This window comes from Sceloporus undulatus, chromosome 3 (assembly GCF_019175285.1).
Source record: "Sceloporus undulatus isolate JIND9_A2432 ecotype Alabama chromosome 3, SceUnd_v1.1, whole genome shotgun sequence".
In the NCBI taxonomy this organism is placed as follows: Eukaryota; Metazoa; Chordata; class Lepidosauria; order Squamata; family Phrynosomatidae; genus Sceloporus; species Sceloporus undulatus.
This window is the reverse complement of record NC_056524.1, coordinates 76945953-76966587: the sequence shown is the minus strand read 5'-3', so window position 1 is coordinate 76966587 and position 20635 is coordinate 76945953. Positions and strand designations below refer to the sequence as shown.

At 38.2% G+C, this 20635-nt stretch overlaps 1 protein-coding gene across 4 annotated transcripts in view; it reads left to right on the top strand.

Annotated features, from left to right (window-relative positions):
- OTC (ornithine transcarbamylase) overlaps window positions 1–16625 on the top strand; it is a 47460-nt gene extending 30835 nt beyond the window's left edge. For all 4 annotated transcript variants that reach the window (XM_042460868.1, XM_042460867.1, XM_042460866.1 and 1 more), the window contains exons 7-11: window positions 7813–7935; window positions 9304–9357; window positions 9443–9592; window positions 14739–14876; window positions 16422–16625. In XM_042460868.1, coding sequence (XP_042316802.1) covers window positions 7813–7935; window positions 9304–9357; window positions 9443–9592; window positions 14739–14876; window positions 16422–16481 — 525 coding nt within the window. In that variant the 3' untranslated portion in view covers window positions 16482–16625. The remainder of the gene's footprint in view (window positions 1–7812; window positions 7936–9303; window positions 9358–9442; window positions 9593–14738; window positions 14877–16421) is intronic.
- The last annotated feature ends 4010 nt before the right edge of the window (window positions 16626–20635 follow it).

The following is a 20635-nucleotide window of genomic DNA, read 5'->3' as shown; positions in this document are numbered from 1 at the left end:
TCTATCCACACTGCAGAAATAATCCAGTTTGATGCCATTTTCAATGCTATGGAATTCCGGGAACTGTAATTTGTTGTGGCACCAGAACTCTCTGACAAGAAGTTTAAATGTCTCACAAAACTACAGTTCACAGAATTCCATAGCATTGAGCCACGGCAGTTAAAATGTTTTCAAACTAGGTTATTTTTGTAGTGTGGATGCTGCCTTAGTCACACAGTCAGTCCCCAAACACCTACACAAATCATTTGTTTCAGAACTTTTATACCAGTATGCCTCTACTATATACTAATACTAATACTATTTTAAAACTCACAGGAGTTCAGAATAAAAATAGATACAATATAACAAAGTAGCTAAACAATAATATCAATCAAAACAATAATATCAATCAAAAACAATTTACTTTTTAACTATCCTTTTTTAAATCTATTATACATCGCTTTGAGTCCCGAATTGGAGAAAAGGCCGGATATTAGAAGTAGTAGTAGTAAGTAGTAAACTTAAGTAGCTGGTAATAGTTAATAATTAGGAAATTGTTTATGTTCCAAATGGCTCTTTCACATTAATGATCAGCCTCTTAAAAAGTGAACAGAATGGTTCAAAGTTGGTTTGACCCACATGTATGGAAACCTTCACTAGTTCATCTTGTTCTTTGTGAGCAGTTCCCCATTGTACATGGCAACTGTGTTCATTTCATAAGTGTTTTCTGAAGAAATATGTAAAATATAACAGGTATGTAGCCTTCCTTGAACACTCACATCTGGGTGCCTCAGTGCCCAAATTGGCCTGCAACTCCCTACAGTATTTATAGACACATTTTTATTATTCACACTTCGTATGCTTGCTTCAGGAAACACTAGAACACCAGAATATTCATGGCAAAACCATGCAGGGCACAAAGATGAATCACTCATGTTCTGAGTGGGTGTTCTTCAGTATACTTGAAGGAAACAAAGAAAAAATGGGAAACTGTGGGAACCCTACAGTGGCTCTTTCTATAAATGTATATTATGTGCTCCCCCCCCCCCGCTATAAACATTGTTCGAGAACTGAAAGAATACAGTAATGGAAGAGTATAGGCTCTGTTTGCTAGTGAGGTACTCTGAGAAACTGTTGCTCTTTTAGCCTTTGGGGATGTTCCCACTAGGGGGAAACCCTGCGTTCTGAAATCGAATCCAAGGAGTGGCCTTCATAGGATCCGATTAAAAACCTAGAACGGTTCTAGAGCAACCCGCAATCGACCCACTACAAAATCGAATCGTAGAGCGGGATAAAAATTTAAATTGAATTTTCCTCATTTAACACGTGTTAAAAAAACACTAGGGCCCGACCTACGTTTTTCCATTGATTTGAGTTAGGAAACCGGGTTATTAAATAGGAACGACAGCCTTTGAATCGGGTTTGATGGATGGGAGGAGCGACTGCGGTGGGGGCTGTCCTTGGGGGGAGTTGCCCTTTCTGTCCCCATCCGTCGTGGCTGTCGCCATTTTTTTTCTTCCCTCACCCCTTTGTTCGCTGTGGTCTTTCAATAAGAGATAAGGATTATTTTTATTTTTTATTTTATATGGTTTTACAAGGCGCTTAATCTCTTCAGCCTTTAAGCGCCTGCTTCTGCAAAGGACTAACAAGGCTTCTCCCGTGGATTGCAACCTCCCCTCTGGGTGTGGAGAGCCCATTTCTAAACGGAGAGAGCAGGAAAGGGAAGCTCCTCTCAAAGAGGCATTCCCTGCCCGCTGGGCTCTGACTCCGCCCAGGCAGGGAAGGGAAGGCCTCCTCGCGAGGAGGCATCTGATCTCGCCCAGACAGGAAGGGCTCTGATCATGGGGGGGGGGAAATAGAGCCTTTCTCCCTCTCTTTCTCAAACGGAATCTGCCTTCTCCCTCCCTATCCCATAGTTCCTCTGGAAAGAGCTTGTTTTTCCTACTAATTCGCTTTTGCCAGAAGCCCCCCCATTGATCTCTGGCTCTCTGAAGGGATTTCTGCCCTGGCTGTCTTGGAGAACATGAAGAGGGGATGCTGTCATGCAAAACCTATCCCATAGTTCCTCTGGAAAAGAGCTGGGGTTTCCTACTAAATTCGGAGGGAAAATGTATATAAGGCTGACGCGCTTTATGACGTTTTGATCGTTTAAGCGCCTTGATTGGTTCATTTTAAAAAAAAAACCGCCAAAAATACAATCATCACAAAACGGCAATGAAATGGAAACGCTGACGAAAGTTAAATCGCTCCAAATAATCCGGGTTAACGTTACGTCATTCTGACGTACTATTGATTGACAGCTCCAAATAAGGTTAGGGAAGAGAAGAATCGCTTTATTTAAACACTGATTTCATGCCAAGTAGGAACGCTTGCAGGTAAAAACTTCGATTTAAATAACCAGAAGGAACAAGAATAACGCGTTTTGGAACGCGAGATAACACCAGGGTTATTTGAATCGGTTTTTATTAAAAACGTTGTATTTTAAATCGTTTCAAATATTAAGTGGGAACACCCCATAGTTACTTCTTTGAATGATGTAACACACCAGAGAATCTAATTAAAAAAGAAATTAGGCCCCATTACAGTGCAGAGTGAAACAAATCACGTTTCATCTGTACTTTTTGTCTGCAACAGCCTGCCCCATTTGCCTACCACTCCTACAGTGTGTTTTTGTCACCAAAAATTGAAAGGCTTTTAGTAATCACAAATGACTCACTGTTCTTATGTAACTATTCATTGCCTGCTGCTGTGCTAACAACTTATCCCCTGCCCGATCACTGCCTGGGATACCAGCTTAAAGCTGTGTTTCCATTCATATTTCATCCTCTCTTCATTTATATGATTCAGGAGATGGACCACAAACAGCTGGGAGTTAATAACTGGTTTTCAATCATTGGATAGACTATGCTCTTTTTTTTCTCCAGAAATATGTAATAGAAAGTAATATTGATTGGATAACCAGTTGTTATTGACTTTATTCAGGCCTATTCTACATTAGAAAGCATTCAAACGCATATCTAAAAATGCTGTAGCCTTTAATTTGAATACATTATGTGATTTAGAGCTACCCTATAGAGCTTTTTTGCATAGTTTATTAATATTGTAGCATACATAAAGAAGACCAGAGTTAATAATGCACAGAAGACCCATTCCTGGTCACGGCAACAGTACTGAAATTCCAATAGTTTGTTTTTGAGTTGTTTTTTTTAAGATCCACACATTTCCAGTTATTTTTACAGCTATAAGAAAAATTAAAAGCATCTTTCTTTTAAAAAAGCAAAAAACAACAAACAAAAAAACAACCAACATGAAGTTGGCACTTTTTAAATCTAATATAAGGCAACACTAGTATTCTGTGAATATACCCAAAAGGCCCCTTGCCATCTGTTTAAGTCATTTCTGATTTATGGTGACCCTAAGGCAAAGCTATCAGGGGCTGAGTGACTCACCCAAGTCATCCATCTTTCCATGGCTGAGCAGGGAATTGCGTCCTGGTTTCCCAAATTGTAGCCCAATACTCAAACCATTATACCACAAACTGCTCTCTAGTCACTACTCATGGAAATATAGCTGTAGAATTGTAAAACATGTATGATATGGAACAAATACATTTACGGTAGGCTGAATGGGCTAAAGACAACATTTGTCCTACATAAAATAGACCAATGAAATTAATGGGACTTGTTAGTCATAGCTAAAATTTGATAATTTACATGAATCTTGATGCAAGTCCAATATTGTTTTTAGCCCAAGACTTCCATTTATGTATCAGCATGCCCCTGTGCAACTAGCCCACATTTGGCTATATGTTGTAATACTGAGAGCCAGGTTGAGTTTTCCTCAAAAACACATCTTGCCATATAATCTTTGTTCTTTTAAAAAGCAAGAAAAAGTTACAAGCTTAGCAGATAAGATACCCCTGTGGATGTAGTGTTTTCAAAAAGACTTTAAACAAAGCCCTCTTGATATCCTGTAGACAGGTTGGAAAAAATGTGGTCTGATGATGCTACTGATAGATGGATTGTACCGACAGATATCTGTTCACAGAGCAAATCAAAGAGATTCAGAGCTCACCAAGATTCCTGTAGAGAAGGGACAGTAGGTTTGTTACAGGATTCTGTCCTAAAGTGTTGTTCAACATCTTTATAAGTGACTAGATCAATGAGATGAAGGGTGCTATCATGACCCCAAAATTAAGAGGCTTAGCTAAACAAGACTGACTGCAGTGGCAAGATCAGTGGGATGTGGTATGTTCCATCTCTCTGCACACAACCCTCCCTTGTTTTGGAAAGAATTGGTTCAGAATGCCCCAAAATCAAATTGGCAGCGCATTCTCCATTTGCGGTGATCGGCATCTTTTCAAAAGACACAGAAAAAAAACCCCAAATTGAATATACCGGGGTAAGTCGGTTTTGAGGCACACCACCATCCAACCCCACAAAACTGCATCGAGTGCACTCCGTGGAAGTATGAACACTACGGAAATAACCCACAAGGCCCAAAGATTGAATGCAGTCTGTACATGCTAGTAATTTACACTGAATGCAGGGAGAGGACTTTCAATTACTGGTTGTGCACTTGAGGTGTTTCTTATCTATGAATGATTGAATTGTAAGGGAGAAATCCATCCTAGAACCTGACTGTGTCCTCAGGCACTATGATAGTAGTTGTGTGGCCTGATTGAAGATTCCAAAATCAGCAGGAGATAGACTGGGGTTTCTAGCTTCGTGGTCCCCTAAGAGCTCTCGTGGCTTTGAAATTCTAAATGCCCTCCCTAAACTGCAAAATAACAGGATTCCACAGGAGGCAGCCATCACAGTTAAAGTGGAATAATAGCGCTGGTAACAGTAGTGTAGTTGGAATATGCCCATAGTATAACACTCAAAGCATTACCCCCCACACTGGCTCTCAAAAAATATAGCCTGTAGATTTTAAACTGAGCCAAAGGTGGACTGTCACCTGGAGTAGAACGAGGGCAGGGGTGTCAAGGCATGTTGGGTTCATATCCTTGTCGGAAGAACCAAGAAGAGTTTTATGTACGCGGACAAGATGCCCAGAAGAAGGTCTGTGAAGAATCTTAGGGGTTGTACAAACCACCCCAAAGGGGCGGGTCTGTGCTGCCCCTTTTTCACGCTGGACTGGGGCCAGCCAGCCTCATTGGTAGCCCTGTGGCCCCAATCCGGTGCTTTTTCTGAGCCATGGACAAGGGGCAAAATGCCTTCTCTCCGTGGCCCAGAAAAGAGTGTCCTTGGGGCTTCATGCTCCTGGAACACCCTGGCACTAAAGAGGAGAAAGGGGTGGCCCCATTCTCCTCTGCATCGTTGGTGCGGCCCATTTGGTTGCCGCGACAATGAGCATGGCCCAAACAGGCGGGCGCGCGCAATTATGGCGGCACTCACATGTGCTAGGGTTTGGGAGCGTGTAGTTTACTGCGCGCTCCCAAATTCTAGTATCAGCAGCGGCACGCCACTTTTGGGCCATCTGTCCAGCCCTTAGTTGCATAGCAAACTTCCTCTCCAACACAGGAATGAATCTCAGTACAGTGAGTTTTCTCTCAAATGAAGGTACTTTAATCTTTGTTTATATAATTTATTTACAAAGATTACACAGAGTATAAGACATCCGTCTTGAAACTCTCAAATAAGTTACTTTACCAACCAATCGACCATAACAACAACCTCTGAGGCAATTACAGTAATACCAATGGTCTGACCGACATTCCTCTCAGAAAGAAAAGTGACAGTTACATCATTTCTTCCCATGATGCACTGTTTAAAAATGCAGACTCATGTTACTGCCACTAGAACTGTCATAACTTCTGCTACAGCCCCACATAGTGGCCACCCTCCATGTCATTTTCCTCAGACCTGTTTACAACATGGTCCTGACAAGAGGAGCTTGTGGCATCCACTTTACTTTGTGTGCTAGATAAAATTCGGAAGAAGTAAAGCCTACTACAAGCATTGTATCTCAGAGTCATCATTGGGTGAGTAACATCTACACAGTATGTGTTTTTCCCCTGTAATTTTTTTGTTTGCACTGTAAGATCAGACAATTTTTCTCAATACTTTAGACCTTTAGGGTACTGATCACTCATTTCAGCATCATAGAATCATAGAGTTGAAATGTAACCCCTTCCTAATGCAGAGATCCACACTAAAGCACTCCTGAGAAAGGAAAATCCAATCTGTGCTTAGAAATCTCAACAAAGGAGAATCCACAATTCTCCAAGACACTCCTTTTAGTATCCTTGTTATCATGATGCAGGCAGAAAAACTGTTGTAAATGAATACATTAAACATAAAGTCCACATCTCTTTAAAATTTAAAATTAATTTTTATTTCCATAGTCATAATGATGCTTGATCATTCAACACAGAAGCATTTTTTCATTGGGATAAATCCCAGTAGTGATTGAAATCCAAAGGAACCTGCCAGAAACATTTAAATGGTATAGATTTTATATTAACATTGATCTCAATACAAGAGTGTCTTTTATTGTTCCTTTATATTTAACCTGTTCTATATTTCTTTTGCTTTTACTTGGATGGTTTGGTACTTCTCCAAGAAATAGAGAAAAGCCCAGTTTGTGGGGCTCATTGTCTAGATGAGAAAGAAGCCCTCGTTATTTTCAACGCTGGCTTCTGCATAAGCCGAGACCCTAAAGAGATTTCTCTTGATTCTTCAGATTTGGGTTGATTTAAGAACATAAAGGCTATGCTGGACTAAACTGAAGAACTGAGAACAACCTGCATGCCAGTGTTGCCCCCCCCCCCATCCCAGTTTTGGAGTCCTGTGGGTTAATCAACAAAACATAGTGTTCAAATGAAAGGAGTAGTACCATTACCATTTGTTCTGCTTTGGTGAGAACCTCATCTGGAGTATTTGTGTGGGCACACCACAATGTAAGAGATATCAGCAAGCTATAATGTGTCTAAAAAGCAAGTGACTATAAGATACTGAAGTGCCTGGAACTGATTCCAAAAAGAAATTAGAGTGTTGGGTATTTAGCCCGAAGGAGAGATATGGAAAGGTGATGTGATAGCCATCTTCAAACATCAACATCTGTCACATGGAAGATGGAGCAAGCATTTTTCTCTTTCTCCAAAGAGTAGGACCCATACAGTGGGTCCAAATTTAAAGAAATTGGATTGTGATTAACACTAGGAGAATCTTCCCTGGTAAGACTTTCAGTAGTGAATCAACTATCCTGGTGTAGGTTGGACCCTTTTCATTGGAGGTTTGTAAACAAATGGTGAATGGCCTTCTGTGAGAGCTGCTTAAGGTGTGGACTCCTCTACTGGTGGGTTTGGATGAGATGACCCACCTCTGCAATTTTATATTTCCTCTGCAATAATATGCTACAGAGTATAAATCCCTGACACAAGTTTTTTGTGGGGTTTTTTGGGCTATGTGGCCATGTTCCAGAAAAGTTTCTTCCTGACGTTTCGCCAGCATCTGTGGCTGGCACCCCAGCCACAAATGCTGGTGAAACGTCCGGAAGAACTTTTCTGGAACATGGCCACATAGCCCGAAAAACCCACAAAAACTATGGATGCCGGCCATGAAAGCCTCTGACTTTACAAACTGACACTGTAAAGTTGTGATACAATAGAATATTTTAGCAAGGCAGTGACAGGAATAATTGGCATTATGATGATTGGGAATAACCCTGCTGGCCAACTAAACTATGAATTATGAGCATGATTATAAATATGATATATTTCATAGTTAGCAAATTCTGACATCTATGCTGCTGTGATACTGTTGACTCATCACTGCTTTAACAAAAATCACAGTTACCATGTCGTGCTAATTCTCTTGTTGTTGTTAGGAACACTACGGGTCTTTGAATGGATTGACCCTCAGCTGGATAGGTGATGGAAATAATGTTCTGAATTCTATTATGCTAAGTGCTGCTAAATTTGGGATGGATCTACATATTGCTACTCCAAAGGTAAGAAAATAATGAGGTTGGGGAGACAAGAATGTTTGAGAAAATTTGGTTAAATTTTCTGAAAAATATAATACAAAATAGTATGTTCCTCCTAAAAAGTTCCAGTAGAGTAAATTATCAACTTTGAAAAGGAAAGCAACATCAATGTCCTCAAAGGCATTGGCATCATATATGTAAGCCAGATGAACTTTGGTTAAAAGGTATTTTATAAAATGTTTAAATAGAAGACCACAGATAATGCCATTTTCAATTTCAGATGATAAGCAACTGTCTACAAAATTATCCCATTTACAGTTAGAGAGGAACACAACTGGAGAAAAATTATACGGGGTTGGGGAAGATGCAGGAAAGAGTTCAGTTCCTCCTTCCTGCTTTAGATCTTTCTTCTGCATCCCAATTTATAAGAATTCAGCTCTGTCCCAATGCTGTACCACAAGAGGTCTGGTCCATTCGTATTAACACACAATCCATATATCACTACCTGCATGGGACAGTTTCCAGAGTTTCAGGATACACTGCATTCTGAGAAATCTGGGGTATAGTTCTGAAGGATGGCTGCAACATAACTCCTTGACTTAGCAGTGAACCACCACCACTTGTCCTGTTCCCTGTAAGACTGGGTGAATGAGAATACTAGTCTGGTATTGTACTTACCTGAAAGCAAATTACTTGTATTTTCTGTTGGTGCCATGAAGCAAGTTTTGGAATATCCTTGTACTGTAACTGAAGTTAGATATATGGATTAATGACATAATAAAAGCCTTATTAGATCAGGCCAAAGGCTGTCATTCTGTTTACACAATAGCCAGCCAAGTGCCTGTGAGACATGAGTGCAATAGCACCATCTTGCTCATGTTCCCTGATAAGTGGCATTATGCCCTCCAGTGCAGGAGGTGATATTTAGCCATCCTGACTAGTAGCCGTGGATGGCCCTAAACTCCATAAATCTGTCTAATCCAATTTTAAAGCAGTCCAAGTCTCTAGCCCGCACTACAGCTTGCAATAGCAAATTACACAGTTTATGACTTATGTGAAGAAAACGACACAATTATATGGTCAGTTTTTCTTCTTGTTGAATGCCTTCAAGTCCCTTCTGCTGATACTAGGGAAAACTTACCATATGGTTTTCTTGGTCAGAGTGGTTATTTTTGGCTTGATTTGAGGCTGAGACAGTGTTATTTGTCCATGGTTTTCCATGGCCAAGTGACAATTTGAACTCTGCTCTCCAGAATAGTAGACCAATATTCAAACCACTACACTACGCTGTGTAGAAAAAACTGCACCAGCTTTTTTACACTGTACTTAATGCTCAGTCAGTGTTAGTAGTGAAAATGAAATACATTGTACCATTCTCATCTTTTTCAACAGGGTTTTGAGCCAGATACCATGGTGATTCAAATAGCTGAAGATTATTCCAGAAAGGTATGAACATGGGATTTTTTAAAAATGTGCTTTATTATGCATGTCATGTGAACTCTGTTTACTTCCTCTGCTTTGTTTATGTTAGTACGGCACCAAATTATTTCTCACCTCCGATCCACTTGAAGCTGCCAATGGAGCTCATGTTTTGATCACAGACACATGGATCAGCATGGGGCAGGAAGAAGAAAAACAAAAGAGAGTAAAAGCTTTCCAGGGTTACCAGATCACAATGCAGGTAAAATACAAAAGCCTTTTCTTTTCTTTCTTTTTTTCTGTGCTTTTTCATTTTCTAGCAGACAGTTTTAAAAACATATTGAACTTCATTTACATTAGAGATTTGTGGTAGTTCTTTGTGAAAATTTGAAAGCGTAGATATTTTTGGTTATGACAATGTTGAATTTGTTGTTGTTGTTGGGTGACTTCAAGTCGTTTCTGACTTATCACAACCTTAAGGCAAAACCATCACTGGGTTTTCTTGGTAAAATTTGTTCACAAGAGGTTTGCCATTGCCTTCCCCTGAGGCTGAGAGCATATGACTTGCCCACGGTCACCCAGTGGGTTTCATAGCTGACTGGAAAATTGAACTATTCTAAAGTAGCTGTTGATGATTTCTGTGTGTGTGTGCCTTCAAGTTGCCTGATTGACTTATGGATGCTCTATGAATTTCATAGGTAAAGAATGCTCAGAGGAAGTTTGCCATTGCTTTCATTTGAAATATAGCCTAATAGCCCCTAATGTTCCATCCAAGGGCTGACCCTACTTAGCCTCCAAGATCAGATGGAATGTGGTGCCTTCAGGGTATTTAGGTAATGCAGTTCTAATCAAGAAGATGCAAGATGAAGGAAATGTTTCTCCTCAATTTGTTGTAAAACATAAGAAGCTTCCAGGAGTGGGCTGAGTCCTCTCACCACCCAGTATGGACAGGGATGAAGTGGTCTTTTGGTTTGCTGCTAGTGAGCTTGTCTCCTCCCTCATGTTCCACATATTGCAGAGGGGCCCCACAAACACACTGTGAGAGTGTGCTAAAACAGGAATTCTTAATCCATTCATAGATGCCTTCTTCACACCGTACTGGAAGATACCTTCAGAATAAGTGACCAGTGTTCTAATGTTTAATTGCAGAGAGCAATAAATAATGGCTGCACAGGTGAATAGAATGCAGTCAGAGAGAGGAATCTGCTTTCATTGTGAAACAGAGAAAGGCGGCGGCGGCGGGGGGGGGACAACACAGATAGTTCAGCATTTATTATTTGGGAACCTTTGTAAAGGATGGACACTTTTTCAGTCTGAAGACTAAAAGTTTAAATGAGGGGTTCAGTGAAGTACAAACTTACCTCAGATATTTTATTTTCTATTTCATGTGAAACCAGTTTGTTGTTAGCTATTCTGAAGTCAACTCTGACTCATGCGCCCTGTACAGACAGGCCAAAATAAAGCTGCTTGGGGTCACTTTGGAGGTATGCTGTTTCAATGATGCATGCATCCTAAGAGTCCGGAAGCTGTGCCAAAGCTGCACTCTAGTCCATAGGACTGGAACATGGTTTTGCCGCGGCTTCAGGACTCTTAGGAGGCATGCATCATTTAAACAGCATACCTCCGAAGCAGCTTTATTTTGGCCTGTCTGTTTGGGGCTGTGGAGACCCTGTGGATGAGACACCTCCAAGACTCCCTATCTTCCACTGCTTTGCTCAGGCCTGCAAAACCATGCCTGTGGTCCCTCTCATTAAGTCCATCCATCTTCCTTGTGGTTGTCCCTTCCTTCTTCTACCCTCTACCTTTCCTAGCATTATTGTTTTTTCTAGTGATCCATGCCTTCTCATTATTTGGCAGAAGTACGAAGCCTCGGTTTAATCATCTTGGCTTCTGGTTTGATCTTTTTCAGGACCCCTTTCCTTGTCTTTGTTTTTTTGGCCATCCATGGTATCTTTAGCATTCTTCTCTAGCACCACACCTTGAATGAGTTGATTTTCTTTCTGTCTGCTTCTTTTACTGTCCAGCACTCACATCTGTACATGGTGATGGGGAATACAATGGCCTGGACGATTCCAACTGTAGTGTTCTGTTGTATATCTTTACTCTTCATGATCTTTTCTAATTCTTTCATAGCTGCTTTTCTCATCCTAGTGTTCTCCTTATTTCTTGACTGCAGTCACTACTCTGGTCAGTGTTTGATCCTAGGTACGGGAAATCTTCAACTATTTCAGTTTCCTCATTGTCTAGATTGAATTTATGTTTTTCTTCTGTGGTCATTATTTTTGTTTTCTTTATGTTCAACAGTGACCCTGTCTTTGCGCTTTCATCTTTGCCTTCCTTATTAACTGTTCCAAGTCTGTGATGTATTTTGCCAATATTATGGTGTCATTATGGTGAAACCAATATTATCTCTCATCTCTCTCTCTCTCTCTCTCTCTTAATTAGATACTTGTTTGAACTGTTTATTTTGTTGTTTAATGGATTTTTTTCTGATGGGTGTTGGGTATACACATTATGGTGCCCTTTATTTTCGTGTGGTTTGCTGAACTGCCTTTCCACAACTCTCCCTTTGTAGCTTTAGCATCTTCACTGACATATTGAAACTTACTCTGACTGAACTGTGAAAATTTGCTTGCAAGAAATAAAAATGTGTCAAGTTCACATTTGTGCGTATGAAAATATGTAATGTAAGGTTTTTTTTTAAAGCCATTTGGATGAAAGATTACCTATAAAATTTGAAAATTGAATCTAATTAAATATTTAAGCAAGGTACTTGGAAAAACTATCCCTTTTATTAAAATCAATAGATCAATTGACTGTATTCTAAATTTATATCCCAGAATACCAGTAATAGGTGTATTCCAGACCTTTGTGTATATATTAGATTAATATGTAATGAGTTATTGATACTTGTGGCTTCTAAGATATGATTTAATACACAATTACCACCATACAAAAACATTATGTCAACATACACAGAATGTACCCAATGATTTATTAACATTTTTATTCTGATGCTAGAGATGAAAAGCCATAGTCAGTACTTCTTGATCACACTGACATATTTTGAGCTACTCCAAAAGACAAGCCTTGGATTACTTGGTCCTGGTTGCTGACCCTGACAGAAGTGCTGATTAACCAATTGCATGACTCTTGTGGTATGAAGGAGAGGCTGCAGAAAATGGTACAGGAAGGAAGTGCAAATCTAGGTGCAATTTCAGAAAACTAGTATCAGGAGCATCCTGGCACCCTTGCTGCAGAGAGGTGTAGTAGATCATACATAAACTCAAATGTGTTCATAGGTATACACCTTATAACAAGGTAGATATGTTCCTGGGCATTACTTCTTAAATAGAAAATTTGATACCAAACTCAGACATAACTTGGCAATAATAGGGATAGGGTTCCTGTTCCATGAAAAACAAGAGCAGCTTGGCATGTTTCAGCCAATGTTTTATCCAAAACAAGCAATAAGCACATATGAAAGGAACCAACAAAACAAACGTTTTTCAGTACTGTATCTGTTTTTAGTGTATATTTGGTTGGTGAATTCAAAAAACACAATAAAAAATGTCATACCACACACAGTTCTTTCACAAATTTGATATTTTAATCAATTCAGTTGTTACTCTCCTTTAAGTGCAGAAAACATTGTTTCAGTTTTGCGATTTTGCAAAAGTGCGATTTTTTTTTAGTCCTTTTGAATGTATTTTTGGGTTTCATATCAGGCAATTAAAGTGATTTGGAAGTCTATTAGAAGACTTTAATCCCTTTCTTACTTTTTGTAGGATAATTCTTTGCAGGATAATTTCATTCAATCACATATTACAGCATAAAAATGTCAAAGCAAGGTGTGATGGAGCGTGTCTGCAGTTTTAAGATTTAGAATGCCAAATCCCAATAAAGCCACAGCCATTTAAAAAAAGTTTTTATGATCCTCATTTTTGCAGATCTGCATAATGGTTCTTCAAGTATGAGTACTTGTGTGATGAGCAGAGGGAGCATCCTATATAAGACTTCCAGCATAGCAGTTGCATATACATTAGTATATTAATGCACTTAATACATTTTAGGTAAATGTGTTTTTATTGTTCTTGTTGTGTGCCTACAAGTCATTTCTGACTTATAGAGACCCTATCATGGGGTTTTCTTTGCAAATGTCTTCAGAGGGGGTTTGCCATTGCCATCTTCTGTGGCTCAGATAGAGTGACTTGCGTAGGGTCACCCAGAAGTGTCTTTTCTTTTCTGATTCCAAGAATCAGCCTAAATATGGCCAATTTTCAAAAAGTTTGTTTGATAGGAGTCATGGTAGTGAAGAGCCATGGGAGTAAAGCTGTTACGTTTTTATGGTGATTTGGGTATGTTTTTATTATTTTCCAGCTGTTTTTTCAGCAGATTTTTTAAAAGGAAGAGTCTTGGGGCTTTGCTAATCTTGAAGTGGGCTTTGGGTGCTGAAAAGCAGGCTCTGAGAGATTGTATGAATCTCCTGGCTGCAATTTCTCCAATCTCCAGACTAAAGGAACTGCTTGATCCTAGCTGTGGCAGATGTAGATGAAAGATGGATAGTAACTGTGTGGAAATCACTCAGGCTGTTCAGTCACATAAATTGGTGCCAGGTTGGACCATCATTGATAGTTCCATGGCACCACAGTAATAAATGAGAACAAAAGAGGGGAGAAGACACTGGAAATAAAGTAAGCCAGGGGGAGAGAAAAACAAACTCCCCAAATTTATTGTATTTATTCAAATCTGTATTGTATTTTTGAATGGTCTATATTTCTTTTACAAAGCCCAAATTGATAAAAAGAGTTTGTGTACTTCAGAAAGAACTGAGAAGTCCAATCCCCAAAGTTTTCTAAAACATACTCAGTCTTTTAGTAAATACACACACTTTGAGGACCTACTTTCTGTTTTGCTTTCACTTGACAGTACTATGTGAAATGAGCATAGAGGAACAAAAAATATAAATACATATATGTCATATTTTACACAAAAGCAATAAGGTGTCATATGTATGCCAAATACTCTCCCCCCTGCCCCAGCACTAAAAGGAAACGAAAGCTGAGTGTACAGAGAAAGGACTAAATACTTCCTATCTCTTAATTCAACTACAAAGCACAGAATTTGAAACAGACTGCTCACAGCTCACACAGCAGTGAGCAAGAGAGCAATTACTTTAATAACTGCGAAGAGGACAAAACAACCAGAAGTAGAATACGTACCCAATTCTTTCAGCTTATTAGACTCTTGTTAGGTTGACATGATCCCAGCAGTGTTGCCAAAATTGGAAAGCAATCTTAACAGATGTAGCAGGTGGTACATCATTGCAGCTGTGAGCTTGGTGTGTGGTCTTATGTTATTCATGTTGTATATCCAAAATCTATATGTATTTTATTTTCAATCTGTAGACTTGTAAAGTGGCATCTCCTGATTGGACATTTTTACACTGTTTACCCAGAAAGCCAGAAGAAGTTGATGATGAAGTCTTTTATTCTCCACAATCACTGGTGTTTCAAGAGGCTGAAAACAGGAAATGGACAATTATGGTATGGGCAACCTAATCCTATAGACTGGTGACACAAATAAGATATTGTACTGCCATGTAGGTGATGTCACTCTCTTCTACTAAATTTGGTGATTACAACCTAACCTCCTTTACCTCAATACTGTATATAAAATTCTAGGCCAATATTGTTACAGTTGGTTTAGGAGCAGAGAAGTAAATATTCCATTATTTTGACCTTGTCAAAATTTCTACAGTTTTGTCCAGTTTGTGGAAAAAAACAAATATTTTAGCATAGTTCTCACTTGGTATTTGTACATCCAAAAGTGTTTCAGGAAATTGTTCTGTGCAGAAATAATAGCTGCACCAATCAGGAAGTATGTATCATTAATGGCAATCAAAATGCCAGAGTCTCCCATGAAAATCACGGTGTGTATGTTTGGTGTGTGTGTGCAAATTTGCTGGGGCTTGCACCTCCCCCCCCTTTCTTATGCAAAAAGTCTTGCTATTTAGAATGGGGTTTTTTGCATGAAAAAAATATATTTTTTAGCACAAAGTACAGGTTTTTCACTTAAAGAAAATTCTTTTTAGATAGCCATTTGGGCTTTAGATGCACAATTGCTATCTTCCCCTCTCCCCCTCCCCCCACAAAAAACAGTTTCCAAGGCACAATGTGTGTATGTTTTGTACAAAATTTACCTCTTTTTTTTTTTGTTCAAAGTCCAGCAATTTTGCATTTTAAAAAAAACCCATATGACTACCTGGAATCAGTGTTCTTTTTGCATTAAAAATGTGTTGTATGAAAACCAATTTCTTGCATGAAAAACCTTTCCAGATAGTCACATGGTATTTTCATGCAAGAATGATGAGTGTTTAGGTGGCTTTGAAAGGGAGACATACACATTCAGGAAGGATATTAGCTGTGATGGCTGTTTGCTAACTCCAGAATAGTTACTGGGGAGCAACAATAGGAGAGGGCTATAGCTCTTATGTTCCACTTGTGGACTTAGGAGCATGTAGTTCACCTTTGTGGGAAAGATTTTGGACAGGATAGACATTTGTGCTGATCCAGCAAAATTCTTTTTATGAAATGATTATTTGATAGTGAGATACAAAAGGCATTCTACACATACACTCTTCTTGATTCATATTGTACATATTCCTGCACTTCTGCATATATAAAAATCATAGCTGAACTTAAATCCCAATGGAATCAGTGGGACAAATTAATTGTGACCTAACCCTGGTTTCATTGGGTACTGTGTTTCACTGTCCTAGAGGTGAAGCAGACCGGCTTGAAGGAGTGGCCAAAGGCCACGTTGGCCCCAATTGGCCCAGGACTGCAGCAACTGGATGGCCCATTCCTGAGGCAGGCTGATACCACAGAAGCCACTGGCAGGAGTGGATTTAATCCACTCCTGGAAAGTCTGGCTCCTGCCGCCTCAGCATAGCTTTGTGGGGGGGGGGGGGGGTCTTCTGGCCACCACACCTCCAAACTGTGTTTCTGGACCCAATTGATTACGAATACACAGTGTATATAGTACCTTTTGCCAGTATGACTAGTTATCTCATTTATTCTTTCTCCTAGGCTGTCATGGTTTCCTTGCTGACAGATTATTCACCACAGCTGCAAAAGCCTACATTTTGATTTTTGGGTTTCTGCCAAAAGAGAAGATTCCTCACTAACAGAATATTTTTTGCTCCGTGAAACTTGCCTCTCTGTGTGTCTCTGTCTCTCTCAACCATTTTTTTAAAATCAAAGATCAAAATTTAATAAAAGATCAGTCAGAAATGTAGACAGTAGTTTGATATTACCGTATTAGAACTTATATCATTAAGGTGTCCAGGATATGTATACAGTGAGAATCACTGCAGTATTCTCAAAAGCTATCATATTGTCCTATTGATCTTACAAGATATGGAGTGTGTGTGTGTGTGTGAGAGAGAGAGAGAGAGAGAGAGAAGGAGGGAGGGAAAATCTTCTCCCCTGAAGAGCTTTTATCTGTTTTAAATGAATCTGAAATCGTTATCCTCAGAAAGTAGGTTTTGAGTTGGTCAGTTCTACCTTGAGCTTGGTTCCCTTACAGAAGGTAATTTCTACAGTCTGACTAATTCTGTTCAGACTAGAGATGCTTGAGGAACTTTGCAAGTTTAGATTGATCTGATTTGAATTTCCCATATAAATGTGTGTGTTAGAACATAATTCCTGATCAGATTTTGGATTTTAAATTTCTAGATGCAGTTCTTGGTTTTAAAAAATGTATCAAAATGTAATTCAAAATGCACATTGTATAATAAAAGAACAGTTAGAAAGGAGTACTTCTAGATAAAATGCCTTTAAAATCCATATTTTATCAAGAAAAAAGATATTCAAAATATATTCAAATACACACTTATATGTACATTTTCATGTGGATTTTTAGAATTTTACCATTAATGGGAAATGGGTCAGAATGGATTTACTTGTTCCTTTATGTAACATCACTCCTTTTTCGTAGTGTAGGAACTAAGGCAGCTTATGAGATGAATTAATTAGGGTGTAATTGACATCCCAATCAGTTATAATACTAAATAATTTTAAAAAGAAGCTTTCTTACTAAAATCATGCACTGAATTAAAATTTTAAAAGTTTTTAAGACATTAAAAAGAGGGAAAGTACAAAGTCACAACTTGAAATGCTAGAATCCCCAATAACATTAGCAGAGGTAGATATGGCTATTACAAATTTAAAAGAGAACAAAGCGCCAGGACCGGATGGCTTTACAGCTAAATTCTACAAGACATTTAGAGAGGAACTGGCGATTATGCTATACAGAACAATCAAACAAATAGAGGATGGAACCCTACCTCAAACATGGAGACAATCTTTAACAACATTAATTCCCAAAGAAGGTAAAAACATTCAAGACATAAATAATTATCGCCCTATCACTCTTCTTAACTTAGACTACAAAATTTACGCATCCATACTCGCGTCTAGACTAAAAAATGTATTAAAAGAATGGATAGGTAAAGAGCAAGCAGGGTTCTTACCTGGTAGATATCTGAAAACAAACATCCGTATCCTATTGAATATGCTGGAATACCATGACATTTACAAAGAACATAAATTAGGAATAATCTTTTTAGATCTAGAAAAGGCCTTTGACAACATTAACTGGGAGTATATGTTATCTGTGATGGAAGAAGTTGGGATTAAAGGTAAATTCTTTAATAGGATAAGAAATATCTATAAAACTCAAACCACACAGATACTAATAAATGGGCAAAAAACACCATTCTGTAAAATCGACAAAGGTACTAGACAGGGGTGCCCTTTATCCCCCCTTCTTTTCATTATCGCAATAGTACTAATTAAAAAAATCAAAAAAGATCCAGCACTCAAAGTCCCAAAAATCAATACGCAGAGTTTTTATTTAAGGGCTTATGCTGACGATATCGTGGTATTTTTGGATGATCCAGTAAATAACATAACAAAGTTAGAAGAGATAATAGAACAATTTGGAATCATTGCAGGAATAAAAATCAATAAAAAAAGTGTGGTATAATAACAAAAAATTTATCTACTAAAGAAATAATGGAACTACAAAGCAGGACTGAAATCCAGATAACAGATAGAATAAAATATTTAGGAATAGAACTTTCAGGAAAAAACACTGACTTATACAAAAATAATTACGAGAAGACGTGGAAAAATATAAAGACCGATTTAATAGAATGGAATAAAAAGCAACTCTCTCTTTTAGGCAGAATAGCTACTATTCAAATGTCAGTCCTACCAAAAATGATATTTCTATTTCAATCTTTACCGATACCATTAAATAAAATGCAATTCAAAAGCTGGAACCAGGATTTATCTAAATTTATATGGCAGGGCAAAAGACCCAGAATCAAATATAAGGTAATGCAAGATAAGAAACAAAAAGGCGGATTAGGACTACCCAATCTGGAGTTATATTACAAGGCCTGTGGGCTTTCTTGGATTAAGGATTGGATCCTATTTGAAAATAAAGAGATACTATCAGTAGAAGGCGCAGGAATGAAATATGGATGGCATATGTATTTAGGTTACAAATCACATAATGTTGAAAAGGAATTCAACCAACATCTAATAAGGAGGTCTCTGTATAAGATCTGGAATCAATATAGGAAAGTTTTTTACTCAAAAATACCTAGATGGATCTCTACACAAGAGGCGTTTCACAGAAATGAATATGCAGATAAAAACCAGTGGATTAATTATGCAGATGTATTAATTAAAACAAAAGGAGATCCCAAAATAAAATCTAGAGAACAGATAAATCAAGAAGGAATAACAATTAATTGGTTTCAATATATCCAAATGAAAAAAGAATTTGAGAGAGACATGAAGGAAAAAGGAATAGACCCAGATTGGCAACCAGTGGATAAGATCTTATTAGGAAGTAACAAAGGGTTTATAAAAAAAATGTATAAATATCTGTTAGAAGTAGAAATGGAGGAGGAAGTAATTAAGGAAAGCATGATTAAATGGATGGATAATATCGGCCATACAATTTCATTATCTAGTTGGGAACAATCCTGGACTCTGAATCAAAAATTTACTAAAGGTAACACACTGAAAGAAAACTATGTTAAAATATTCCACAGGTGGTACATAACTCCAGCCAGATTAGCACGAATTAAAGCATCCTATAATAACAAGTGCTGGAAATGCAAAGAGAAGGTAGGAACCTACTTCCATCTATGGTGGCAGTGCAAATATGTAAAGAAATACTGGATTATGATCCACAAAAAGATGCAAGAAGCGCTGATGATAAGATTCCCTCTATGTCCTGAATTATTTCTATTAAATATATTAGATTCAATACAAGTAAAATTATCAATGGATATAAAGAGTATTATATTATATATGGTAACGGCAGCACGCGTCTGTATAGCAAAAATGTGGAGATCTGGGACACTACCATCAATAGAGGACTGGTTAAATAGACTACATGATTATTATATAATGGATAAAATGACAATGCTAGCAGCAAACAGAACAATACAAGAACATGCTTCTAAATGGGAAAAATTAGTTAAACTATGGTAATTTTACCAGAATGGATCTACAAAGGAGAATCGGAAATTGAACCTACTGGACGAAAAAAACAATGCGACGAAGATGAGATATTCACCAATGTATTGCATACGATTATGTATATTGTAAATACTTGCTTCTTTTTATTATTATTTTTTTTCTTTTCTTTCTCTTTCTTTTTTTCTGTTTTTTGACGATGTATATATATGAAAAATGCAATAAAAATTATTAAAAAAAAAAAAGAGGGAAAGTACACCCCCATTAAAAGACCCTTCCTCAGCATCTTGTTAGTGACCAAAAGACTGCCTGAATTTGAAAGAAAAATCTTTACTTGCCACTGGAGGGACAACAAGGAGGGAATCCAGCTTATTCTCCTGTGGAAAAAGAAGTTCTACAGCCTGGAGTAGCCATTGAGAAGGCCCGTGAGTCAGAAATACACTGATATTCCCATCCCTAATTGAGACCAATAGATTTCCTTAAAGTATATGGCGAATGAACTTAGTGACATCCTCATAGCCCTCTTCCAAAGGACTGGAGCTTGACTGAGAAAGCACTGTTCACGGCTCCCTACCAACACGGCATTGTGCCCATCCTGTTTATTCTAGATAAATAGCTCCAATAATAATAATAATAATAATAATAATAATAATAATAATAATAATAATAATAATAATAGGTTTTATTTATATACCACCCAATCACTGGGAATCCGAGCGGTTTACAATAGAGGGGATAACAGA